Source organism: Trichosurus vulpecula, chromosome 9 (genome assembly GCF_011100635.1).
Source record: "Trichosurus vulpecula isolate mTriVul1 chromosome 9, mTriVul1.pri, whole genome shotgun sequence".
In the NCBI taxonomy this organism is placed as follows: domain Eukaryota; kingdom Metazoa; phylum Chordata; class Mammalia; order Diprotodontia; family Phalangeridae; genus Trichosurus; species Trichosurus vulpecula.
In genome coordinates, this window is record NC_050581.1 from 179,068,938 (window position 1) to 179,089,763 (window position 20,826).

The 20,826-nt window shown below is 42.8% G+C and overlaps 1 protein-coding gene across 1 annotated transcript; it reads left to right on the plus strand.

The window, feature by feature from the left end:
* Positions 1–4,828: 4,828 nt before the first annotated feature.
* THOC7 (THO complex 7) lies at positions 4,829–13,984 on the plus strand. The gene is made up of 8 exons (XM_036737418.1): positions 4,829–4,973; positions 8,846–8,963; positions 9,976–10,103; positions 10,383–10,469; positions 11,353–11,410; positions 11,912–11,978; positions 12,696–12,765; positions 13,141–13,984. Exons 1-8 carry the CDS (start codon positions 4,955–4,957, stop codon positions 13,206–13,208), a joined length of 615 nt encoding a protein of 204 aa, XP_036593313.1. The 5' UTR covers positions 4,829–4,954; the 3' UTR covers positions 13,209–13,984.
* Positions 13,985–20,826: the final 6,842 nt, after the last annotated feature.

Sequence of the window (20,826 nt, forward strand, 5' to 3'; positions counted from 1 at the left end):
TATCCTATTAAAAATATGATTGAGTGGCTTTAAAAAGAGAGAGAAGAATAAAACATGATCTGTTTTCTTCCCTAGTATCTGTATTGTATATACACAGTGGTTAAGAGATGGGGGAAGGCGGGGGAGAGATGAAACTTAGCCCCAAAGGAAGAGGACCTAGGAGGTTCAACTTCAGCTGGATGAAATTACACACACACACACACACACACACACACACGCCTCATTTAATCTCTAGGGGGTGTGGAGCACAAGAGGTACCTTTGTGTATTTTATTTAACTAAACATATCATGCAGAAACGGAAGGAAAAGCCAATGACAGGGATTTCTTCAGGGTAATAGTCTCACGTTAGTAGCATGAAGGGGCGACCTCACTTTTCCCTGAAGGAGTATTATTAAAATAATCAGGAATATCAAATCTAAGAAATTTCCAAAGATAACTGCATTGATATATGTTTTAGCTTTTTAAAAATGGAGGAAAACACAGTCACACCTGACTGGATAAAACTAGAGAAACTTAGAAAATTATAAATGACAAATACAATCTAGTTACGATATAATCAGTTCTAAACAGAATTCAAGGTCACCTGATAGTTATGAACCCGCATAGCTATTTAACCCTCAAGAGGGCACTCTGGAAAGGTGGTCACTAAATGGGCATCAGAACAAGCTCTCACCCTAATATAGCACAGGCCTCAAGTTTTCAGAGCTGACAATGCCCGGTGAACTCTGTATATCCTACGTGAACAATGGTATAGCTAAGGAACAAATCTATAGAATGGTCCATATTCTTCCAGACCACAAACCACCCCGGGCCAGGGTTCCCAACGTGTGCAGGCCTGCAGGATTTGGACACAACCCACCAGCCAAACTACCCCGGGTGAGATGCTTCAGAAGGCTCCTTGCTGAAAACAGGAACCATTTTTGATTCTTGTTTGAGGCTGTTAGTTCAAGATGTAATACCACTAGGAACAAGAGGATAATTTGTTGGAAAGAATTCAATTTGGTTCAATCAAAAACCATTTTCCTTATGGTTAACTACTGTGTGTGTGTGTGTGTGTGTGTGTATATGCACATAAATACAAATGTACATACATACTTTGTGTGTATGTATACACTTATATTGAAATATATTAATTTTATATTTATGCTGAATATATATGTACTTGCTGTCTCCCTCATCAGAATGTAGTATCATTGCAAGGAAAAATTATTTCATTTACTGTGCTTCTATCTCCAGTGCCTAACACAGTCCACAGCACATAGTAGGAGCTTTAATAACACTTGTTGACTGGCTGTAGTGCACTGTGCCAGGCACTGGGGATACAAAAATAAAAGCCAATGAACATTTATTAAGAACCTACTATATGCCAAACTACACTGTGCTAAGCTCTGGAGATACAAAGAAAGGCAGGCAGCAGTGAACACAGATCACAGTCTAATAGACTTTAAAAAGATAGAGCTTTGTAGGGGTTTAAGTTTTTGAGGACGGGGCAAGATAGTTCTTTCCCTAAAGGAGCTTAAAATCCAGCAGTGAAAAACCTAGTGAAATTTCTGGCAGAGCCGGTCCCCGAAGTCCTATGAGGGTCCAAGGCACTCTATTTTTGCTCCAGCACATTCTAGAGCCTCTACAGTAACAAAGTGCCAATGTGTTCCACTGAGATACAGAAAAATGAAAAATAAAATCAATGGCAGGAAAAATTACTTTTTAAGGTAAATAAAAGAATATTGCCCGGTTGGTTCCTTGGCTCAGAATTCCAGCACAGGTGAAAAGGAAGTCAAAGTAGGGCAGGTGTGAACCTGTACCAGTTCCTCTTAGGTATAAAGAAATCAAGACCTTGTGACCTTGGATAAGTAATCGTACTTATGGTCACAGAAGGCTGGTAAGCACATCATTGTTATCTCAGCTCTATGTTTTCACCTGAGGTCTGTCCTCTTAATGGGAAAGGAAGGGAAGTAAATATTTAAAAATCTCACTCTTCTTACTTTAATAATAACGATAAAATTAGCTCGCATTTACATATTACTTTAAGGCTTAAAAGTGCTTTGCAAATCTCATTTTATCCTTACAACAACCAGGGTGGGTAAGTGCTATTATTATCCCCACTTTACAGATAAGGAAACGGAGAAAAACAGAGGTTAAGCAACTTGCCCAGGGTCACAGAGCTAGTTAAGTGCCTCAGCAGAAGGTCTTCCTGATTCCAGGTTAAGCCTCTATTCACTGTACCACCTATCTGACTACATACTTCAACATAAAATACTGATGAATATAAGTTGCTGTTACAGATTGATTACACAGAGAGAGGGACTAAATTCTGAAAAATTATTTGGTATATTTTCTTAATTTCATGATGTTTTATGAAAAAGGTAATTAATGAAGAGAGTTCCTTTTGGACAGAAACTTTCATTTTAGAAACCTGGCAAAGTTCCTTCGACTCAGCAGTGGCTTAAGAAAGGTTTACTGAATTCAACGTTCATGTTAATGAACACGTATCTGAGATAATCCAATCAGATTAAATTGTGTGGACCATAAGGCTTTAGGAGCAGAAGAATGTTAAAATAATGATGCTGAATGTGGCCACTTTACTCAAGTGCCATCAAGTGTTTGTAGTGTTGAATATCGGACAAATTAAGATTCTTCTAATCAGTCCTCTTAACTCCCCAGAGCCAAACAAAAACTAAATGACCTAACAGTCTGTCCTGAATGTCAACTGAGTGAGTGTCTGATAAACTTCCCAGGAAAATTTCACTAAGTTACAAAAGAGGTAGGGCAGGAGAGCATCTTCCTTCCTATTTCTTAAAAGAAAAAAACACCACCACCACAAGAAAAGGCTTTTGCTTTTCCCAAAGTAATCACTTCTAATGGCAACATCTAAAAAAAAAATGTTAACTTTACAACTGTCTTCCTTACAACAATCATTCCAATTAAAACCTTAGTAAAACGTACCCCTTGAAAAGATATGAAACATCAGATTTATAATCAGTGATTGTGAAGATATAAAGTAATCGTAGTCTGGGTCAGGATGTTCTCCTCTTTCTGGACTCGATAAACTGAAGGAGGCTGGAGGACAAACAGGGCAGTTTGGCTCAGGACTAGAAAGCATACTGGATTGGTTTCTGAGTTCTAATTCTGATTCTCCCACTTAAAATCTGTGTGCTTTGGGGCAAATGCCTAATCTTCCTGAGGGCTTAGTTTCCTCATCGATGAACCCAGGGGGTTAAAAAGGGAGACGACCTTGAAGGCCCTTTCTAGCTCCATCTCCTCTGTGCACAGATCTTTTAGGTACCGGATTACTTCCATGTGCTCTCTCTCTTTGGAATGTAAGCCATTTGAGGGCAGGGGAGCGATTTTTGTTTTTCCATCTTCAGCTCTTAGGGCAGTACCTATACTAAGCACTTACTAAACGGTTGATTGATAGAATCACTGACTGACTATAGCTAAATCACAATATAAAAATAAATGTAAATCCCCTCCATCCACAATCAAGTTGTTTTGCCATAGTGCAAACTGGGCTTTGTTAAGTCCCAAATGGGTCAGGATAACACTACTCCTCTCAAACTTAAAAAGAAAGTATTAAATATCTGTACTGGTTTCCGGTTCTAGGTTCAAAGACTCAAGACGCTATTTTCCCAGAATTAAATCACTGGCTGCTCTGTATGCATTGAGGCAAAGGAAGAGTGGGGCCTGGAACAGATCTGCTATGCTCCGGGTTACCCACTGGTGAGCTCTTCGGGGTAACTTAGATGGGTAAGGTGTGATATGGTTCAAGCGCGATTAGAAGCACTTACGAAGCACTAACAGGCGCCAGGCACCGTGCCTAGCCCAGGAGATACAAAGAAGGTCAAGAGCGGTCGGCCTAGGTTGGGGATTTGGTATTTTCCCATTCCACTTTTTAGGGAGCACACCCTAAAACCGATCCAAATGGGGGAGACAAGACGCAAAGGACCGCGCAAGGACGGGCGAGTAAACAGAGGCCATCTCGGGAGGAAAGGCAGAGGTGGACCCCCGCGTTACCTAGTTAATGGGACCTCGGTGCGTTTTTCGGTATCCTTCGGTTCGCGAGCGCATCTGACACCACCCGGACCTCGCACCTGGCGGCGGGGAGGACACCTGGCCGCAAAGACCGAAACGCCACTTTCGGCCTTGGCCGCGGGAAGGACGCGCAGGGCGGGCGCTCCGCATCCGCCGCCCCGGGGATGGTCCAGTGACAAGCCTAGCGTCGGGCCCCCTCCCATTTTACCTTGGGCTTCCCTCGGAGACCGGACATGGGCGGGGAGGGGTTGGGGGTGGGAGTCGCGCAGTAATGACAGGTTGGAGGCCGGGACCCCCGCGCATCAGGCATGCATCCGTGCGTGCACGCATGCATTCACGCCCCGCGCCCACAACGCGGGCCCGGGAGCCGCTTCCCGCGCGAACTTTGCAGGTAGTAGAGGCTGGGGGGCGGAGCGCCGTCGCCCCGCCCCCGGCGCGCGCGCGCGCTCGCGCTGCCCCCCGCCCCCCCGCACGCCCGCAGCCCCCCGCGGTGACCTTCCCCTCCCCGCCCCTCCCCCCCAGACCCCAGTCCCCGGAAGGGGGCTCTGGGATCCGCGGTCCCGTACCCCTCCCAACTCCCCCTCCCCCCGCTCGGGCCCGCGCCGCGTGTGCGCGCGCCGCCTCGCCCCTCCCGCCCGGCCCGGCCCGGCGGCTCTCACCTGGCGGGCGGAAGCAGCGCGTCCTGCGGCGCGGGGCGGGGCCACGGGGCGGGGCCTCGGGGCGGGCTGCTGGGCCCTCCGCCCCTCGCGGCCCCGCCCCGGCCTCCCCCTCTCCCCCGGGGGGCGGGGCCGGGCACGCGCGGCTCGGCGGCGGCTCCGGCGGCAGGCCCCGCCCCTCGGCCTCTATGGCTGTTTGCCCGGCTGCATTGTGGGAGTTTGACCCGGAGCCGCCGGACGAGGGTGACGAGCCGCTGCCGTGGGCGCCATGGGGGCCGTGACGGACGGTGAGGGGGCGCCGCCGGGGGTGGGGGGAGCTAGGCCAGAGACCCCTGAAGCGACGCGACCCTCCGTCCCAGACCTGGGCGGTCCCCCACAGTCCTCCTCGAGAGCCCCTGTGAAGGGGGCGGGAAGACTGGGGCAGGCCGCCCACGGAGAAGCCGGGGAAGGGGGTCGCCGAGGGGCTCGGACCCCGGCTTTTCCCGCCGTCCCCTCGGACGGACGGACGGAGAGGGGAGCAGGACCGGCCGCGTGATTCCCTCCGGCCCTCCTGGCCGGGCAGCCGCCGGCCGAGCCTCCCGCCCGTGGGGGAGACACGAGTGGACCGAGGCCCCGGTGCTGCTGCGCCCTGGGAAAACCGAGACTCCTTGGATCGGCCGTCGTTGGGCGGCCCGGGCCGTTTTGTGGCTGTCTGTTGCGTGGCGGGGCCGAGCGGAGGAAAGGAGGCCTGCCTTGTGTTTATACACGCGTGTGTGTCTGTGTGTGTATTTATACATATGTGTGTGTGCATCTATATCTTTATACATGCATCTTTTTACACACACAGACACATCAGAGGAATGGGAAAAAAAAACCACAATTTGGGGTGTCATTCAAGCTTGAAAACGTTAGGTACCGACCCAGCTTTTAGCGGAACCAGCCGTGTGGTCTCTGGGAGTATTTCCCAGCTTTGTGATTCTTAGGGCGGTGCAGCTTTAAAGGCGCAAACGGGCTTGAGCAATAACTGGGACTTGCTCAGTCGTGTCTGACTGTTCCGCACTTGGGGTTTTCTTAGAGATCCCCGAGGGGTTTGCCATTTCCATCCCCAGCTCATTTTACAGATCAGGAAACTGAGGCAAACAGGGTTAAGTGGCATGGCCAGGGTCACTCGTCTAGTGTCTGAGGCAGATTTGAACTCGGATCTTCCCAAGTCCAGGCCAGAAGCTCTGTGGGCTGTACCACCTAGTTAGTGAGCGCTCCAACAGGATCTTCTACATAGCTAGTATCAGTGGTGGTGAACCAACTATAAATCCTGTAGGAATTTTAGTTATGTTTGCTTTGATGGTTAATGGCAAGAGACGAGCATTTATTTGGCAAGGCCTAACAACTTTGCTTTCGGTAGAATTTGAATCACCTCTACTTTATGTGTTAGTTAAGCTTTGGGCAGGTGTTTTCAACAAGGGGACTATCTTTGTTCTATTGATGCTTAATTGGTATCCTGATCAATACTTCTGGAATGATCTTTTTGGTATCCTGATCAATACTTCTGGAATGATGGAAGGTTGAATTCCAAAAATCCTCAACTGCATTGCTCTTAAAATTTTTAACGGCACAGGATTAAGAGCTTTCAAAGTGAGGATTCCAGCCAGTTTAATGTAATGCCATCTGTGTCACATCTTGCAAGTGAGATTGCCATCCAGTGTCAGAAGTTGCTGAAAGGTCTGACAGTTTGACAGGGACATATGCCTTGTGTCTTGACTGAGAACATAAATCAGCGATGAGAGTAATGCCTTATTTTTGTCATCTGTACTGTATTCCCCAGCAGAAAAACCCCAAACTTCAAGGTATAGCCAAAAGATGTTTGGAGATGGAGAAAGATGAGGGGAATTAGAGTTGATGTAGCAAAATTTTCCATTTTCCTTAAATGTTCTATTTAGGGAATAGTGTGTATTTTTTTTCTTTCAGTGAAGTCTTTTCCCTTTCATCTCCTTTTGAAGACCAGTCCTTACCTGTACCCTCAGTCTCATATTCCCCCACCTCCATCTCCTCCATGAGTTTACTCTCTCTCATCTCTTTTGTTTTTTTTTCCCTCTCTAACTACTGATTACCCCCACTGACTGACATGCTCAGGTCCTTTAAAACAACAAAAATACACCTCACTTGACCTTGCCATCCATCCCATCAAGCTAGCATCCTGTACCTAGCCTCCTTTTCAAGAATCATACACATTTGTTGCTTTCCGCTTTGTCTATCATCTCAGTCCCCTCTAATCTAATGTGGGACCTGCACTCTTGCTCAGATTGCAAGTGATTGCTTGCCTGCTAAATCCAGGGATCTTTTCTCAGTCCGTATCTTCATAGATCTAGACCCAGAGGGTGCCTTGTCTGACTCCCTCATTTTACAGATGAGGAAGCCAAGAGCTAGACTGGTTAAGTGCCTTGTCCACAGTCACCCAAGGGGTAAGTAGCAGAGCCTGGAGTGGAAGCCCAGACACTTTCACTTCAAATCCAGTTCTCTTTCCACTGCACTTTGTAGGTTGGGGTACTACTATTGACCAAACTCTCCTTGTGGACAGTGGTGCAGTGAATAGGACACCCGAGTTCATATGTGACTTCAGACATTTCCTAGCTGTGTGACCCTGGGCACCTCATGTGATGTCTCTCTGCCTCAGTTTCCTCTTATAAAATTAGGATAATAATAGCACTTACCTCCCAGGATTGCTATGAGGATCAAATGAGATAATAATTGTAAAATGCTTAGCGCTGTGTCTGGCACATGGTAAGTGCTACGTAAATGTTAATTATTATTATTATTATTTCTCCTACCTGTGTGACTATTCCTCAGCTCCTTTTTAGAATCTTCATTCATTTCCTGCTTGCTAACCTGATTGTTTCTCTAGGTCCTGTCCTATGCATTCTTAGTCCTCTCTCAGTAATCGCATCTGTTCTCATGGGCTCAGTTATTGTCTCTATATAAATCACTTCTAAATCTATGTATCCAGGCCTAATCTCTGCAGAGCCCTACTTTAACAAATCATCTGTTGCCTGCTAGACATCACTACCTGATTTCAAATGCAGGCCTCCTGCTTGCAGCCTTTCTTGTCTTTAGAGCCATTTATACATTTGCCACCTGATTAATTTTTTCCCAAAATCCCACTTTCATGTTCTTCCCTAACTTTTCATTGGCTCCCTTGTGCCAAATAACTGTAACTCATTTATAAAGCCCTTCAAATATCAAATATTAAGGTCATTTCTCACAGTCACATGGGAATGTAGGTAGATCATCCCCGTTATTGATGAAGTAACTAAGAAAATTAAAATGATTTGCCTTTGGTCTCAGCTCATAAGTGTCAGTTGAACACACATCTTTCTGCCTGCAAGTCCAATACTCTTATCTACTGCTGTTTTCTCGCTCTTGTTCTTAGGATTAGAAATCCTCCTACCTGTGTACTGGAACTATTGTTAAATGTTTGGGGAATGATTTATCAAGCAGGCTCTCTAGGAATCCAGTACTGTTTCAGCTAAGCTGCAGCATCATAACTCTGGGGTAAAGAAACCACAGAGGAGAGGCCCTTTCAGTGGTCCTCATTCTTTGTTCTTCTTTTCCTTCTTAAGTTCAGTGGAGCAGAGGGAAGAGAAAGACCAATTGAGGGTCCCAATAGATTAGAAACTTTAGAGATTTGGGGACAATAAGTTGAAGTTTATATTGAAAACACTTCACATCCTTTTTTTCCTCCCTTCTCTCTCCTGTGTTTGTCCTTCCCCCTGCTTGTACCACTCTTGTGTGCACACACAAACACCCAACAGCACCTACAATGTTTAGTTCGGTTATTGGGACTCAAGGATAAAAGGTCATTGTCTTCACCTGTGGGATTTTGGGCAGCCTTAATCTTAACTGTGTCTCATTTTTCTCATTTGTAAAATGACTCTCACTCCTCCCCACTCTAGGTTAATAATGTATCACATGAGGCATTCGTTTCCTCAGTCAAGTTTTCTTGAAGTTAGACTCAAGGATTATCAAATTAATTTCTTATCAGTACCTGGAAATTCTCTCCATTTCTTAGGGATTTTAGCAGGAGTAGTGCTGACAGAGTTGGTTTTTCATCATCAGTCTACCTGAACAAAGTACAATTATAATTGATCCATTGGGTCATTTTAATATTCATTACTCTTTCTTTTAGATGAAATTATAAGAAAGCGTCTCTTAATTGATGGTGATGGTGCTGGTGATGATCGGAGAATCAACCTATTAGTGAAGAGTTTCATTAAATGGTGCAATGCTGGCTCTCAGGAAGAAGGGTATGTCATTTTATTGTTGTTTATGTACCATTTTTCCCATTTGATTGAGTCTGTAAATGTTTTGTTCATTCTCAATAAATGGAAATATGTTAAATTTAGGTCAACTCTTGATTTTTTTCAGACGTTAACTGCCTGTTTTGTCTAACTAGGTAGCACTATGCTGGTGTTTAAAGTGCTTCATTTTAGATTGTTGTAAATAGAAACTTGCTGACAATTAGAACTTTCCCAAAGTGGAATAGGCTCCATTTTCTCTCCCTGAGGTCTCCAAGCAAAGGCCTGGTGATCTGCTGGGGGGAGTTCATTTTGAAGAATACATTGAACTAAATGACAGCCTCTGAGGTCTCTTCCAGCCCTGGAATTTAGCGATTTTATATGATTAATTCTTGGGGAGATGAGTTTATCGAAGGGGGATAAAGAACTAAATTCAGGTTGCTTCTTTAGTTTCTTTCAAAGATGCAATGAGGGAAAGATATGTTTGAAGTAACATTTTCGATTATATTTGTATTTTCTCTTTAGTGGTATCTCATGAATAAGATAATAAAAATTTGGCTTAAATGTTCAAACAAATGGAAACAGCAAAATTTCTCCTAATGTTTAAATTAGCTTTCTGAGTAGGCAAAAAAAATAAGGTGAGATGAATAGCAGCAACAAAGTTATAGGTTTGACTGTTATTTAAGTGTTTGTATGAAATACATTTTGAAGTTGGTTTGTTTTAAAATTTCTTGCTCAATTCAACTGAAAATCATCACATGTAAATCTAGAGTTTACTAAAATGTAATATAACCCTAAACTTAAATTTATGAATTAAATTCAGTAAAAGTATGCATGGAAAAAGAAAATTTTAAGTTACTTTAAATGCATTTTAAACAATAATGAGCTCAGAACCTAGTGTGTTTTCATTGGTATGATACAATCTTCCAATAAAGTATAATAGGAAGATTTTCATTAGTGACAGCCATATGTTTAACAGTTTTTCTCTATTTTAAGCATCTTTATTTTCTATTATTTTTAGCTATAGCCAGTACCAACGCATGCTGAGTACTTTGTCTCAATGTGAATTTTCAATGGGAAAAACCCTGCTTGTATATGATATGAATCTCAGAGAAATGGAGAACTATGAAAAAATGTACAAAGACATAGGTAAGTACAATTTAAGTGATTTCTATTTGGATTTATTCTTGTCTTATCAATCTTAAAGCTTGGGGTTTAAAATCTGAGAGAATGTTATCTAGAGAATTTTGGTTCATAAAAGATTCCCGTGTAATATTTTGAGAAAAGAGAAAATAGCTCTTTTAAAAATGGTGACATTTTATTGGCAGCTGAAAATTTAGTTAAATATATTTCAGATTGACCTAGCAAAAGATTGTCGTTGATAAAGTTACAGCTGTATCTTTTTTATTGTTTCTAATATTTACGTAGAAAACAGCATATCTGGAGCACATGAAAAAATTGCTGAGTGCAAAAAGCAGATCCTTCAAGCAAAGCGAATACGGAAAAATCGCCAGGGTAAGAATTGTGTGTGATAGTGTGTGTGCTCTGAGGTGAGACCTGTAGTCTAAATTATGATGAATTACAAAAAGAAGGGAACCTCTGAATCTTACTGTCAATAACAAACTTATAATGTCTGGAATTACTTCTTTACCAGGTTCAAATGATATTTATACTCATTGTCTTTTATTCATTGCATTTTTCTAAAAAAAAAAATGTCTACCGTATTTCTTTTTAACATTCTTATGCAGAAATTGTCCTTTTTGCAAATGGTAGAGGGACCTGCACCAAGTGCAAAGAAAAACTTGATTCACAGCTTAAAGAGCAATCTATCTGGCCCTTTACACATTATCATTTTGGTCCAAATCTAGGCCACCCAAAAAATAGACTGCAACTCTAAAGAGAAAAATCTTTAAATCATACACTGTAACATAACACAGAAAATGCCACATCAGAACAAATGGCTGCTCCGGAATTTGCTATTTGAAGGGGCTGGCAGCAGTAAGCAGACACTGTCACCCAATTCATCACCTCCCTTTAGGTAAGAAGAGAGAGGAAAGATGCTGCATCTTCCATGTGATTTCCAGGGGAGACTTAGAGGCTGAGCAAACAAAAAGAACTTGTTTTGTTTATTAATTGAACTCTTTTTTTTATGTAATTCAGAGTTAGAAGAAGATTAACTTGCATTTAGATTAATATATTGTATCTTAACTGATTCTCACAATCATCCCTGAGAAAGAGAAGGAGGAGCACAAGTGTTAATGGCCTCATTTTACACAAAGGTTAAGTGACCTCTACAAGGTAAAACCAAGCTTATGGATCAGGCCTTTTCTACTGTACTGGCCAGTCGTTCCCAGGGGGAAGTGCCTTTGGTAAATGGCCTTGGGTTTGTGTCTTTCAGAATATGATGCTTTGGCAAAAGTCATACAGCACCATCCAGACAGGCATGAAACATTAAAGTAAGTTGAATATTTTATTTTGCTTCTAATTAATGTGTGCTTGCACCTCAAGATAATAGCTATATCTATTTTTTCAAAGAACTTAAGCATTTGCAGTTCTCAAACATCTGTTTTTATTTAATATCCCTTAAAGTGTGGCACAGAAGAGCATGTAACATTTATAAAACTCTTGTACCAGATTGAGCTACTAGGGAAAATAAACCGTCATTCTGAAATAATGAGAGAGAACAGGTTGGGTCCTTAATATTACATATTTCATTGCCTAGAATAGTTCTTGATTGAAAATGCATATTAGCACTTCAGAGTTACCAAACAACTGTGTAAACTATTCAGATATGGCAGCCTAATTATTTAGTATATTCTCTTCTGCTTGTCTCTGATACTGTACATGGGTACTTTGATTTTTTTATGAAGTTTTGACTAAAAAATAAATTATTTGATATTGATTCCTTTTCAAAAATAGGCCAAGTATATATTATTCATTTTACCGTTCTTTTTCAGGGAACTAGACGCTTTGGGGAAAGAATTACAGCATCTGTCTCATATAAAAGAAAATGTTGAAGATAAGGTATGTTTATTTCTATCTGTTGGTCAGTCAGGTGTTAAGTACTCAGTCCATGCCAGGCTCTGTACTAAATGCTAGGGCCGAAAACAGCCCCTGCCTTCACAAAGCCTGCCTTCTGAGGAGGGAGACAGTATGTAAATAACTGTGTAGATACAAGATATACACAGAGTGATCCCTCCGGGAGGCACAAGCAGCTGGGGGAGGGGAGGAACAGGAAGATCTCCAGAAGGCAGTGTTAGAGCTGGATCTATAAGGAAGCTAGGTGAACTGAACAGGGAGAAAGTTACAGGCCTTGGGGATTCCAGGGCAAAGGCTTGGAGGCGAGAGATGGAACATCCTGTTTGAGGAAGAGCGCATAGGAAGGGACCGGGAGAGGAAGCGCTTTCAGTGCCAAGAGGAGCAGGTGCTGGGGACCCACTAGAGGGAGTACAGGAATGACCTGGTCAGACCTGCATTCCACAAAAACCATTTTGGCAGCTGAGGGAGGGAGGGATGGAAGTTTGGCCAGGAGGAGACTTAACTAGAACACTCTTACTTTAGTCTGGTTAAGGGGGAATGAGGGCTAGAGCAAAGGTGGTGGCCACGTGAGGGCAGTTGAAAAGGGAAGGAAACATGGGAGGTGTGGAAGTAGAAACAGCAAGGTTCTAGCAGCACAAGTATCAGCCTTCTTTTTGTACAATCACCTTACGTTTAAATATTTTCTATTCTTTTTAAATCAAGCTGGAACTAAGGCGAAAGCAGTTCCATGTTCTTCTAAGTACTATCCACGAGCTGCAGCAGACGTTAGAAAGTAAGTGCCTTATTCTAAAACTAATACGGTTTTACTCTTAAGTATTTATAAAAGCTGAAATTCATTATCAGAAAGTTAGACTAGCACACTGAGTGAACCTTGGATCATGCCTGTCTCTGAGCAGGGTTACAGCCACCTTTTCATGAAAATGAAGGTTAGAATTCCTCAGCCAGCTTCAGGGAAAGAGGTCACTTGAAAGGGCACACAGTGCTTTTGGGGATTCTGTCATTTTAACATGTGGATGAGAATTCCTGAAAACATTCCAAGATTCACTCTAAGGTTTTGTTCTTAAGAGATTTGTATGAAACATTTTATATGGGTGTCATCATGCCCATCACTGGCACTCACTGTTTCATGTGTACTTCTCACTTTCAGATGATGAAAAACTCTCAGAAGTAGAAGAGGCTCAGGAAGCAGGCATGGAAACAGAGACAAAACCGTAGGCAAACGCAAGTCTCACCAGCATGAAGAGAACTAAATATCTATCTTCATTTCCTTTCATGTGTTAAATCATTGTTACTTTGGTGAAACTAGCAGACTACAGATGATAAATTTTTATTAATTTTTTTCAAATGTCCAACTAGACAAAGAAACTATTTTAATGAAGTTTGTTTTTATGAAATTTTTTTATTCAAATGTTTTCAGTTTGTATTTTCATGTATATTTTGGTAATTGTTAAAATGGTAAAATTGAAATTGATTCTCACAAGTTGTATTTTACAAAGAAGCACTTCTAGAATGTACCCATGAATATCTTCACACACGCATCCATGAATGTGTCTGCTTTGGATAGGGTCTCCAACGTAGTAGCTAAGTCTTCATGAGCTGTCCAGGGGACAGAAAAGTGATGATTCGGCCTCATGTTGAAGGATATTGTAACCAAGTCTTCCTGACTCCCAGACCAGCACTTAATCACAATTTCTGTCATGCTTCTTCTACATATGGGGAAAAAACACATGAGCAAATTAGTCACTTTATAACCTAGAAAAATGAGTTGTTTACTTTTACATGAAAGTTAAATCTAGTCATTAAGGTTTTAAAATATTTCTGAAAACCAATTGGAATACTCTGTTTGGTTCATGAAATCACAGCATCTGAAGACTTGGATGTGACCAGGAATCCTTTCTGGCCTTTCCTCAACAAGCAGCCATCCCGCCTCTGCTTGGAGACCAGTGTCAGGGGAACAAAGTTCCAATAAACACGATACCTTGAATCCCAAATAATGAGCCCATTCATAGTTGTCTTAGAAAACTCTGCTACAGTGCTTGGTGTATAGTAGGGACTCAGTAAAGAGGAAACATTCTGGAGTAAGGAATTGGACACGACGGTGTCCTGGCTGGAGGAAGTTGATGGTGCTGTCTCTCCCTTGGTGTTCCTTACTTCTCTGCATGAGCAGCTGCCCAGGCCCCTTGTCTCTGCTTCTCACCTCACCCAAAGGCTTCAAGGATTCAAGCAGCATCTATTAATCTATTGCCATGTGCTAGGCAATGAGGATACAAATGTCCAGGCAAGTGACTACTCTTGTCTCTTATTTCTTCTCTTGCCCCACCCTGACTTGTACCCTTCCCCAATGGCTCCCAGTCATGCTCAGAGCTGGTGTACCTGTTCAGCGGAGGGAGGGGGAAAATGGAACAGGTCATTCGACAGTTAACAAAAGGAAGAAGATGAGCACTTGGGTAGGGAAAGGAAAACCAAAGTAGCAACTCCCTGAAGGAAGAAGAGATTAGGGGAGAAGGGCCAGAAATCCTACAGGCTGGGGTATCCCACCTCCCTGGGAGTCCCGTGGCTGTGGCCAGGGAAGAACTACAGAATCTGCTTTAAGAGAGACCTTAAAGGGCCGCTCCCCTGCCATAGGGTCTAAGGAGACAATTCACTTCCCTCTTGTTGCCCAAAAGCAAACCAACTCCAATCTCCCACCTCCCAACTCCCTGAGGAAGAGATGGATGGTGATCATTGGGTGTTGAACTGTCAGCACTTATGGAGAGGTCCTCCCATTCTACATCACGGGAAACAGTGGCCTGTGCCAGAGCTCACTCATGCCACTGGGCTGTCTTGTCTGTCCACTGACAACCACAGCTGTAGCCTGTGTAGCCCCTCTGCTGTGGAGAGGGTTCCTGTGAGTCTATACTTACTGCCCTCCTGGGCTTGGCAGGTGCACTCGGGACATCCCTCCTGCTCTTCCAAGGCTGGGACCAGATGCTACACAGCACAGCATCCCTGCTGCCCCATCATAACTAATGAGAGCAGGGACAGCCACATGGGCCAAAGGATTCTGGCCTATCAATAGGTCAGTGCTTGGCTTCCCCTTCCTGGCATTGGTCTTTACCTTCAATGTAGGAAATTCTTCCTATGCTGAGACATCCTGGCATCTTGAACACAGAGCAAACATTAAGACTAAGAGACCAAGAAATACAAAAAGACAAAACTGGAGACTGCTGTAGTACACGGGCAGTCTTTCCCACGTGCAAGTTGTTATATCTGCCCTGGTGGAAGAGGGTCCTTGAGGCCAGAGCTCTGCGGGGACCCCTTGCAGCACCAGCACCAGCAAGAGAGCTTCTAGTTCAGTTTGAGTGAGACTAGAAACTTTTGAAACTGATGCAGCTCCCTTGCCTCTTCTCAGCAAATTAACTGGAGTGCAATTGGTGCATTTGTCCATCTCTGATTCCAGAAGTGTCTCTAGGCTTCTGTCCTTTCAAATGCTTACCTCCTCCAATGGTTTGCACCAAAGAATCACGAAAAAGTCTCGGTGGCACAATTCAAGTTGGCATCTCAAATGCCAGAATAAGAAAAACTAGTCCCCTGAGGGGGCAGCTAGGTGGCGCAGTGGAAGGAGTGCTAGGCCTGGAGTCAGGAAAACTCATTTTCATGAAGTCAAATCCAGACGCTTACTTGCTGTGTGACCCTGGGCAAGTCAGCTAACCCTGTTTGCCTCAGTATCCTCATCTGTAAAATGAGCTGGAGAAGGAAATGACAAACACTTCAGTATCTCTGCCAAGAAAACTGCAACCCCATTTGCCTGACACTCAGTAGGCTCTATGTAAATGCTTATTCCCTCCATCCATCTTAGTCATAGTGAAAAAAAAAAGAATATTCAACAGCATCTGCACTGAGGATAACTCTAGTTTATTCAGCTAAATGAAGTTTCTTTGCCAGAGAAAGAAACTAGTATCCCCTCATAGATATTTTGTACTCATGACAAGGAAGGGATGTTAAGAACCTGAATCTTTAGTCCACTGAACCAATGAGGTCTTGAGGATGGCTTCAATGCCTTTTAAGGAAAAACTAACCTAACTTGCATGGGGGCGGGGGGGGAAGGAGTTTGGATATTACTTCTACCACTAATTCCTACTCTCATCTTATGTCCTCCCACTGCTTTGTCCCAACTGCCTATAGTCTAAAACGACTTGAATCTTTCTTTTTTTTTTTTCCTTTTCCTCCAAAATATGATCAATCTGAACTCAGTCCCAAAGACCACCAGGACCTGGTTCAAATCCTACCTCCTAGACTTACCACTTGTTTGACTTTGGGCAGGTCACTTATCTCCTTAGGCCTCAGTTTCCTCATTGCTAAAATTAAGGGGTTGGACTACATGGTCCCTGAGAGACATGATCTGGTAAACCTTTGTGTGACTATCTTCCTTCAGCAGTCTAAGGGAAGAAGGAAAGGAAAGGGATGAAAAAGGGCTTGCCAAGCCAAAGAAATACTTTTTAAAAACCATTTATACCAATAATCACCCTGCCCCCCGCCAATTTCCAGAATAGAGTAAGAGACAGCATGATATAGTGAAAAGTGTGATGAAATTGGAATCAAAGGGAATTTGGGTTTGAATCCAAGCTCTAGCTTACTAGACCTCCATTTCTTCACTTAGATGAAAGGACTAGATCAATGGTGTCAAACCCAAATGGAAAAGAGAGTCACTAAATTGTACATAAGGATCCCTGCAAGCCCCCATATTGACTTAGAAAACCACAATTTCACATTATCTTTGTTTTATTGTACTTTTATTTATTTTATTGAATATTTCCCAATTCTATTTTAATCTGGTTCCTCCTACACTTAGAGGAGGGTCAAGGGTTTTGTGGGGCAAACCCCTGGCCAGCATTTCTGGACTAGATAATCTAAGGTCCTTTCTGTTTCTGTACATCTATACTTCTATAAGAAACGTTGTGAGTTGTTGTAGAGGTGAACAGTGGATCAAGGACGGCTATTGCTAGAAGAAACAAATAGTAGGTTACATCCTAGGTGACAAGGAGTTCACCCAGCAGTATTGGCTGACCCCTGGAGCCCTCATTCTCTCTGTTTTTGAATTTACTTTTTTATTCTGGACTTAGCAAACATCAAATAAAATGAGCATTTCGATATCCAAAGAGCAGATCATATATGAAACTGCAAACCTGTGTTACAGATAGCTCACTTTTCCTTTTAAGCACGTAATAAATTCAATGTGTCTTCTCTGTACTTAAAAAAAAAGATGCTTTAATGACCTTTCTTCTTCTTCCTTCCTTCGTTCCATTCTCTCTATGTCTCTCTCTGTGTGTCTCTCTGTCTCTGTCTCTCTTTCTTTCTTTCTTGTCACCCTATCATACTATTCCCCTCTCACTCTCCACCCTTAAAAAAGAAAAGAAATACAAAATTTGTAATACATATGCATAGACCAGGAAAACAAATTTTACATTGGTTGTGCCCAAAAATGTATCTTACTGGGGGCAGGGGATGTAAAGGGAGGCACTTACATTGGGCAGGATCAGGACTATAGCATCCACAAATCAAGAACTAAAAATTGGAAAACAGTGTCATGTAGAAACATTGTTACACATGATAATGAAGCTCTTTAAAGGCAATTCTAACTGTATTAATTGGTTCTTTGAAAAAAAAGATTGAGAGAAATAATGTTGCAGAAGATAGTTACTTCTCTAGCAACAATGTTACAAATAGAAGATACATTCCTGGGCAGCCAAAATCTGTACTACAAAGCCTGTGGTGTTTGACTCTTTATAACTCCACTTGAGGTTTTCTTGGCAAAGATACTGGAGTGGTTTGTTATGTCCTTCGGCTCATTTTACAGATGAGGAAACTGAGGCAAACAGGGTTAAAAGACTTGTCCAGGGTCACCCCACTAGTAGGTGTTTGAGGCCAAGTTTGAACTTGGGCCTTCTTGACTCCAGGCCCAGCGCCTTATCCATTGATATCTTCAGTGGCTCAATCTAACTAACGACCCACTACAAAGCCTAGAATCATCTTTAACAGACTCAGGATTATTATAGGGCTGAGCTGAATGGGCCTTCTAGAGACTGACTTGAGGTATATAGACCTTATACATCCAGGCATTTGAGGGATCTCTGAGGTTTGTGGAGAACAGCCATATGAATCAGACCCAGAGGGAGGACATCAGGCAGAGATAGGAAAAGGAGATAACATCCCAACAATGCTGTTGCTGCTGATGTTGGCTAACATTTATTGGGTCCCATGGCTGTGGCCAGGGAAGAACTACAGAATCTGCTTTAAGAGAGACCTTAAAGGGCTGCTCCCCGGCCATAGGGTCTAAGGAGACAAGTCACTTCCTCCTTGTTGCCCAAAAGTAAACCAACTCCCATCTCCCACCTCCCAACTCCCTGAGGAAGAGATGGACGGTGATCACTGGGTATTGAACTGTCAGCACATATGGAGAGGTCCCCCCATCCTACATCACTTTAACCCCTCAGTGTACAGTTATGGGACTAAGAACTCTGTGTTCATCTGCATTGTCATTTGCAAAAAAAACCAAATGGTCTCCATAACAACCCTAGGAGGTGGGTGCTATTATTGTCCCCATTTTACAGATGAGGAAGCTGAGGCAAACAGGAGTTCAGTGACTTGCCCAGGGTCATACTTCCTGTGAGTGTATGAGGCTGCATTTAAACTCAGGTCTTGGGACTCCAGGCACACTGCTCTCTCCATTGTCCCACCTAGGTGCCAAGTCTATTTTGAGATGTAGGTAAAGATGCCAACTTTCACATGAGTTGTGATATTATTTCTTGGGGAAAAAATGCCTTTTGCCCACCATGGGGGAACCCCTTTCCCTTTTTCAAAAATTCCCTTCTTTCTTTTCCTTTCCTTTCTCTCCTTTCCCCTTCTTAGCATAATGGCACATTGCTTTCTAGAATGGTTACATCAGTTTGTCACTCTCCCCAGTGTATTAATAATGTACTGGTTTTCTCCACCCCCTGAACCACTGCTTATTCACATTTTTTTGTCTTTGACATTTTGCTGGGTTCAGAGTTGGACTAACTCTCTTTCTTAAAAAAAAAAAAAGACTGAAGTAACAGGACAATTAATGGATCCATAACTTTGAAGGAGTTGGGGGAAAAGAAAACAAAACAAAAGCCCTGTTCTTTTCAACCTCAAGATATTTTGTGTTTTGTTTTCTTTCTCTTTGTGTTCTAGAAGCAGTTATCATTTAACATGGTACTTTATTATTTGTTAAGGGAGCCACTACTGATAAAGTTCAGAGGGAGCTATTACTTCTTCAGGGGCCTACTGGTAAATGTTTAACAATCAGCCTACTGGGGCGGGGGGGGGGGGGACTGTATGTAGGATAAACCTTTAAGTTTAATCTGATTATTAGTATGGTCTCTAACTTTCTTAAGTCTAGACAATCATCAAAGGCAATCAATCAGGTCCTGATTTGTAGCATTCATGCACTGAATGCTCACGTTGAAATTTTAACTACTGGCTCTCTGTAGCTGGTTGGAGCTGGCTCCTGCACATTCCTGGTTCTATGATTACTTCTTCTACTCAATTAGCCCAAATATGCTTCATTTTGCTCCACACTCTCCAGCCATCTTCTCATATAACTGGAGCACCTTTTGACCTGCAGACCATAAAACCCTGCTCTGGTAATTTTGACTCTTTCATCTCTGGAACTTCCACCCTGGTAGGCTTCACTGTCATGACCTCATATCTGCCCTTCCAGTGGTTAAAAACATTTATTTGGTCATTTACCCAGGGAATCTGGAGATTGCCTTATCTGGCCAACTATGTCTGCCAGACTTGTACTCACCTGATCTAGAATTCTCTGTCTTAACCAATTAATCAAAAGTAAATGTCCCACTAAGTGCCAGAAATTGTGTTCATTGCTAGGTATACAAAGACAGAAATGAAGTAGACCCTGCTCTCAAGGAGCTCAGATTCTTTCAGAAGAGAAAACATGTATATGCACAAGGAAATACAGTACATATAAAGGAAGAACAAGGTAATTTTGTGGGTGGGTGAAGGCTCTAGCAGTTAGGAGGGTTCAGAACAAGAGTTCCAACAGATTATGGAATTGACATTTTGTTCAGAAAGTCACTTGAAAGCCTAACTGACGGCATGTAAACTTGTCTTTTTAAATTTGATAACTATCTCAGTGCAATTGATTTTCTTTGTAATCCTCTGTATTTTATTTTATTCTTTTAAATGAAAACGGTCCCAAAGGGGAGCGTGTTACCCAAAAAGCCAAGGGCGCTGCTTTAGGGACTAATCTCTTTTCTGTAGTTTATTTAAAATGTACTTGATATCTACTGGATCACATATAAGCAAGATGGCAGTTTGATCACTTTTTGTAAACCCCTTTAAGTCTCTAACCCTTCTGAAAGGGGAAAAAGGGAATCATGCACCAAATCTAGAGCCATGATGACTATGTCTACAGGACAAAGAGAGAACCATGACAAGACAAAATCATTTTTAATGAACACCTGAAAACTCTGTGTGTTCACTCATCACCCCTCTACAATAAGTCTACACTTGCCCTTGATAAGACCACAAGGGAAAACTGATTTGAAGGTTTGCACCCAGTAGCAACCTTCAGATTCTCCCTTCCCCAGAGAGACTCTGCTGGACACCCCTCCCCATGAAGCTAACGAGAAAAGTAGGGGAAATGCTGACAGTGTTTTTGTCTTCTGATGGGGGGTCAGTCCTAGGTTAGAAAACTCCAAGGTTACAGAGATTGTGTTCATAACATGATTCTATCTATCTGTCTGTCTGTGTCTATCATCTATCTACATCTCTCTATCATCTATCTCTCTATCATCTATCTATCTATCTA

Bases quoted from the DNA above. Each gene is read 5' to 3' on its own strand.
- THOC7 (XM_036737418.1), top strand. The intron at 11,411-11,911 runs GTAAGTTGAATA...GTTCTTTTTCAG, and splicing joins GACAGGCATGAAACATTAAA to GGAACTAGACGCTTTGGGGA. The intron at 11,979-12,695 runs GTATGTTTATTT...TTTTAAATCAAG, and splicing joins AAGAAAATGTTGAAGATAAG to CTGGAACTAAGGCGAAAGCA.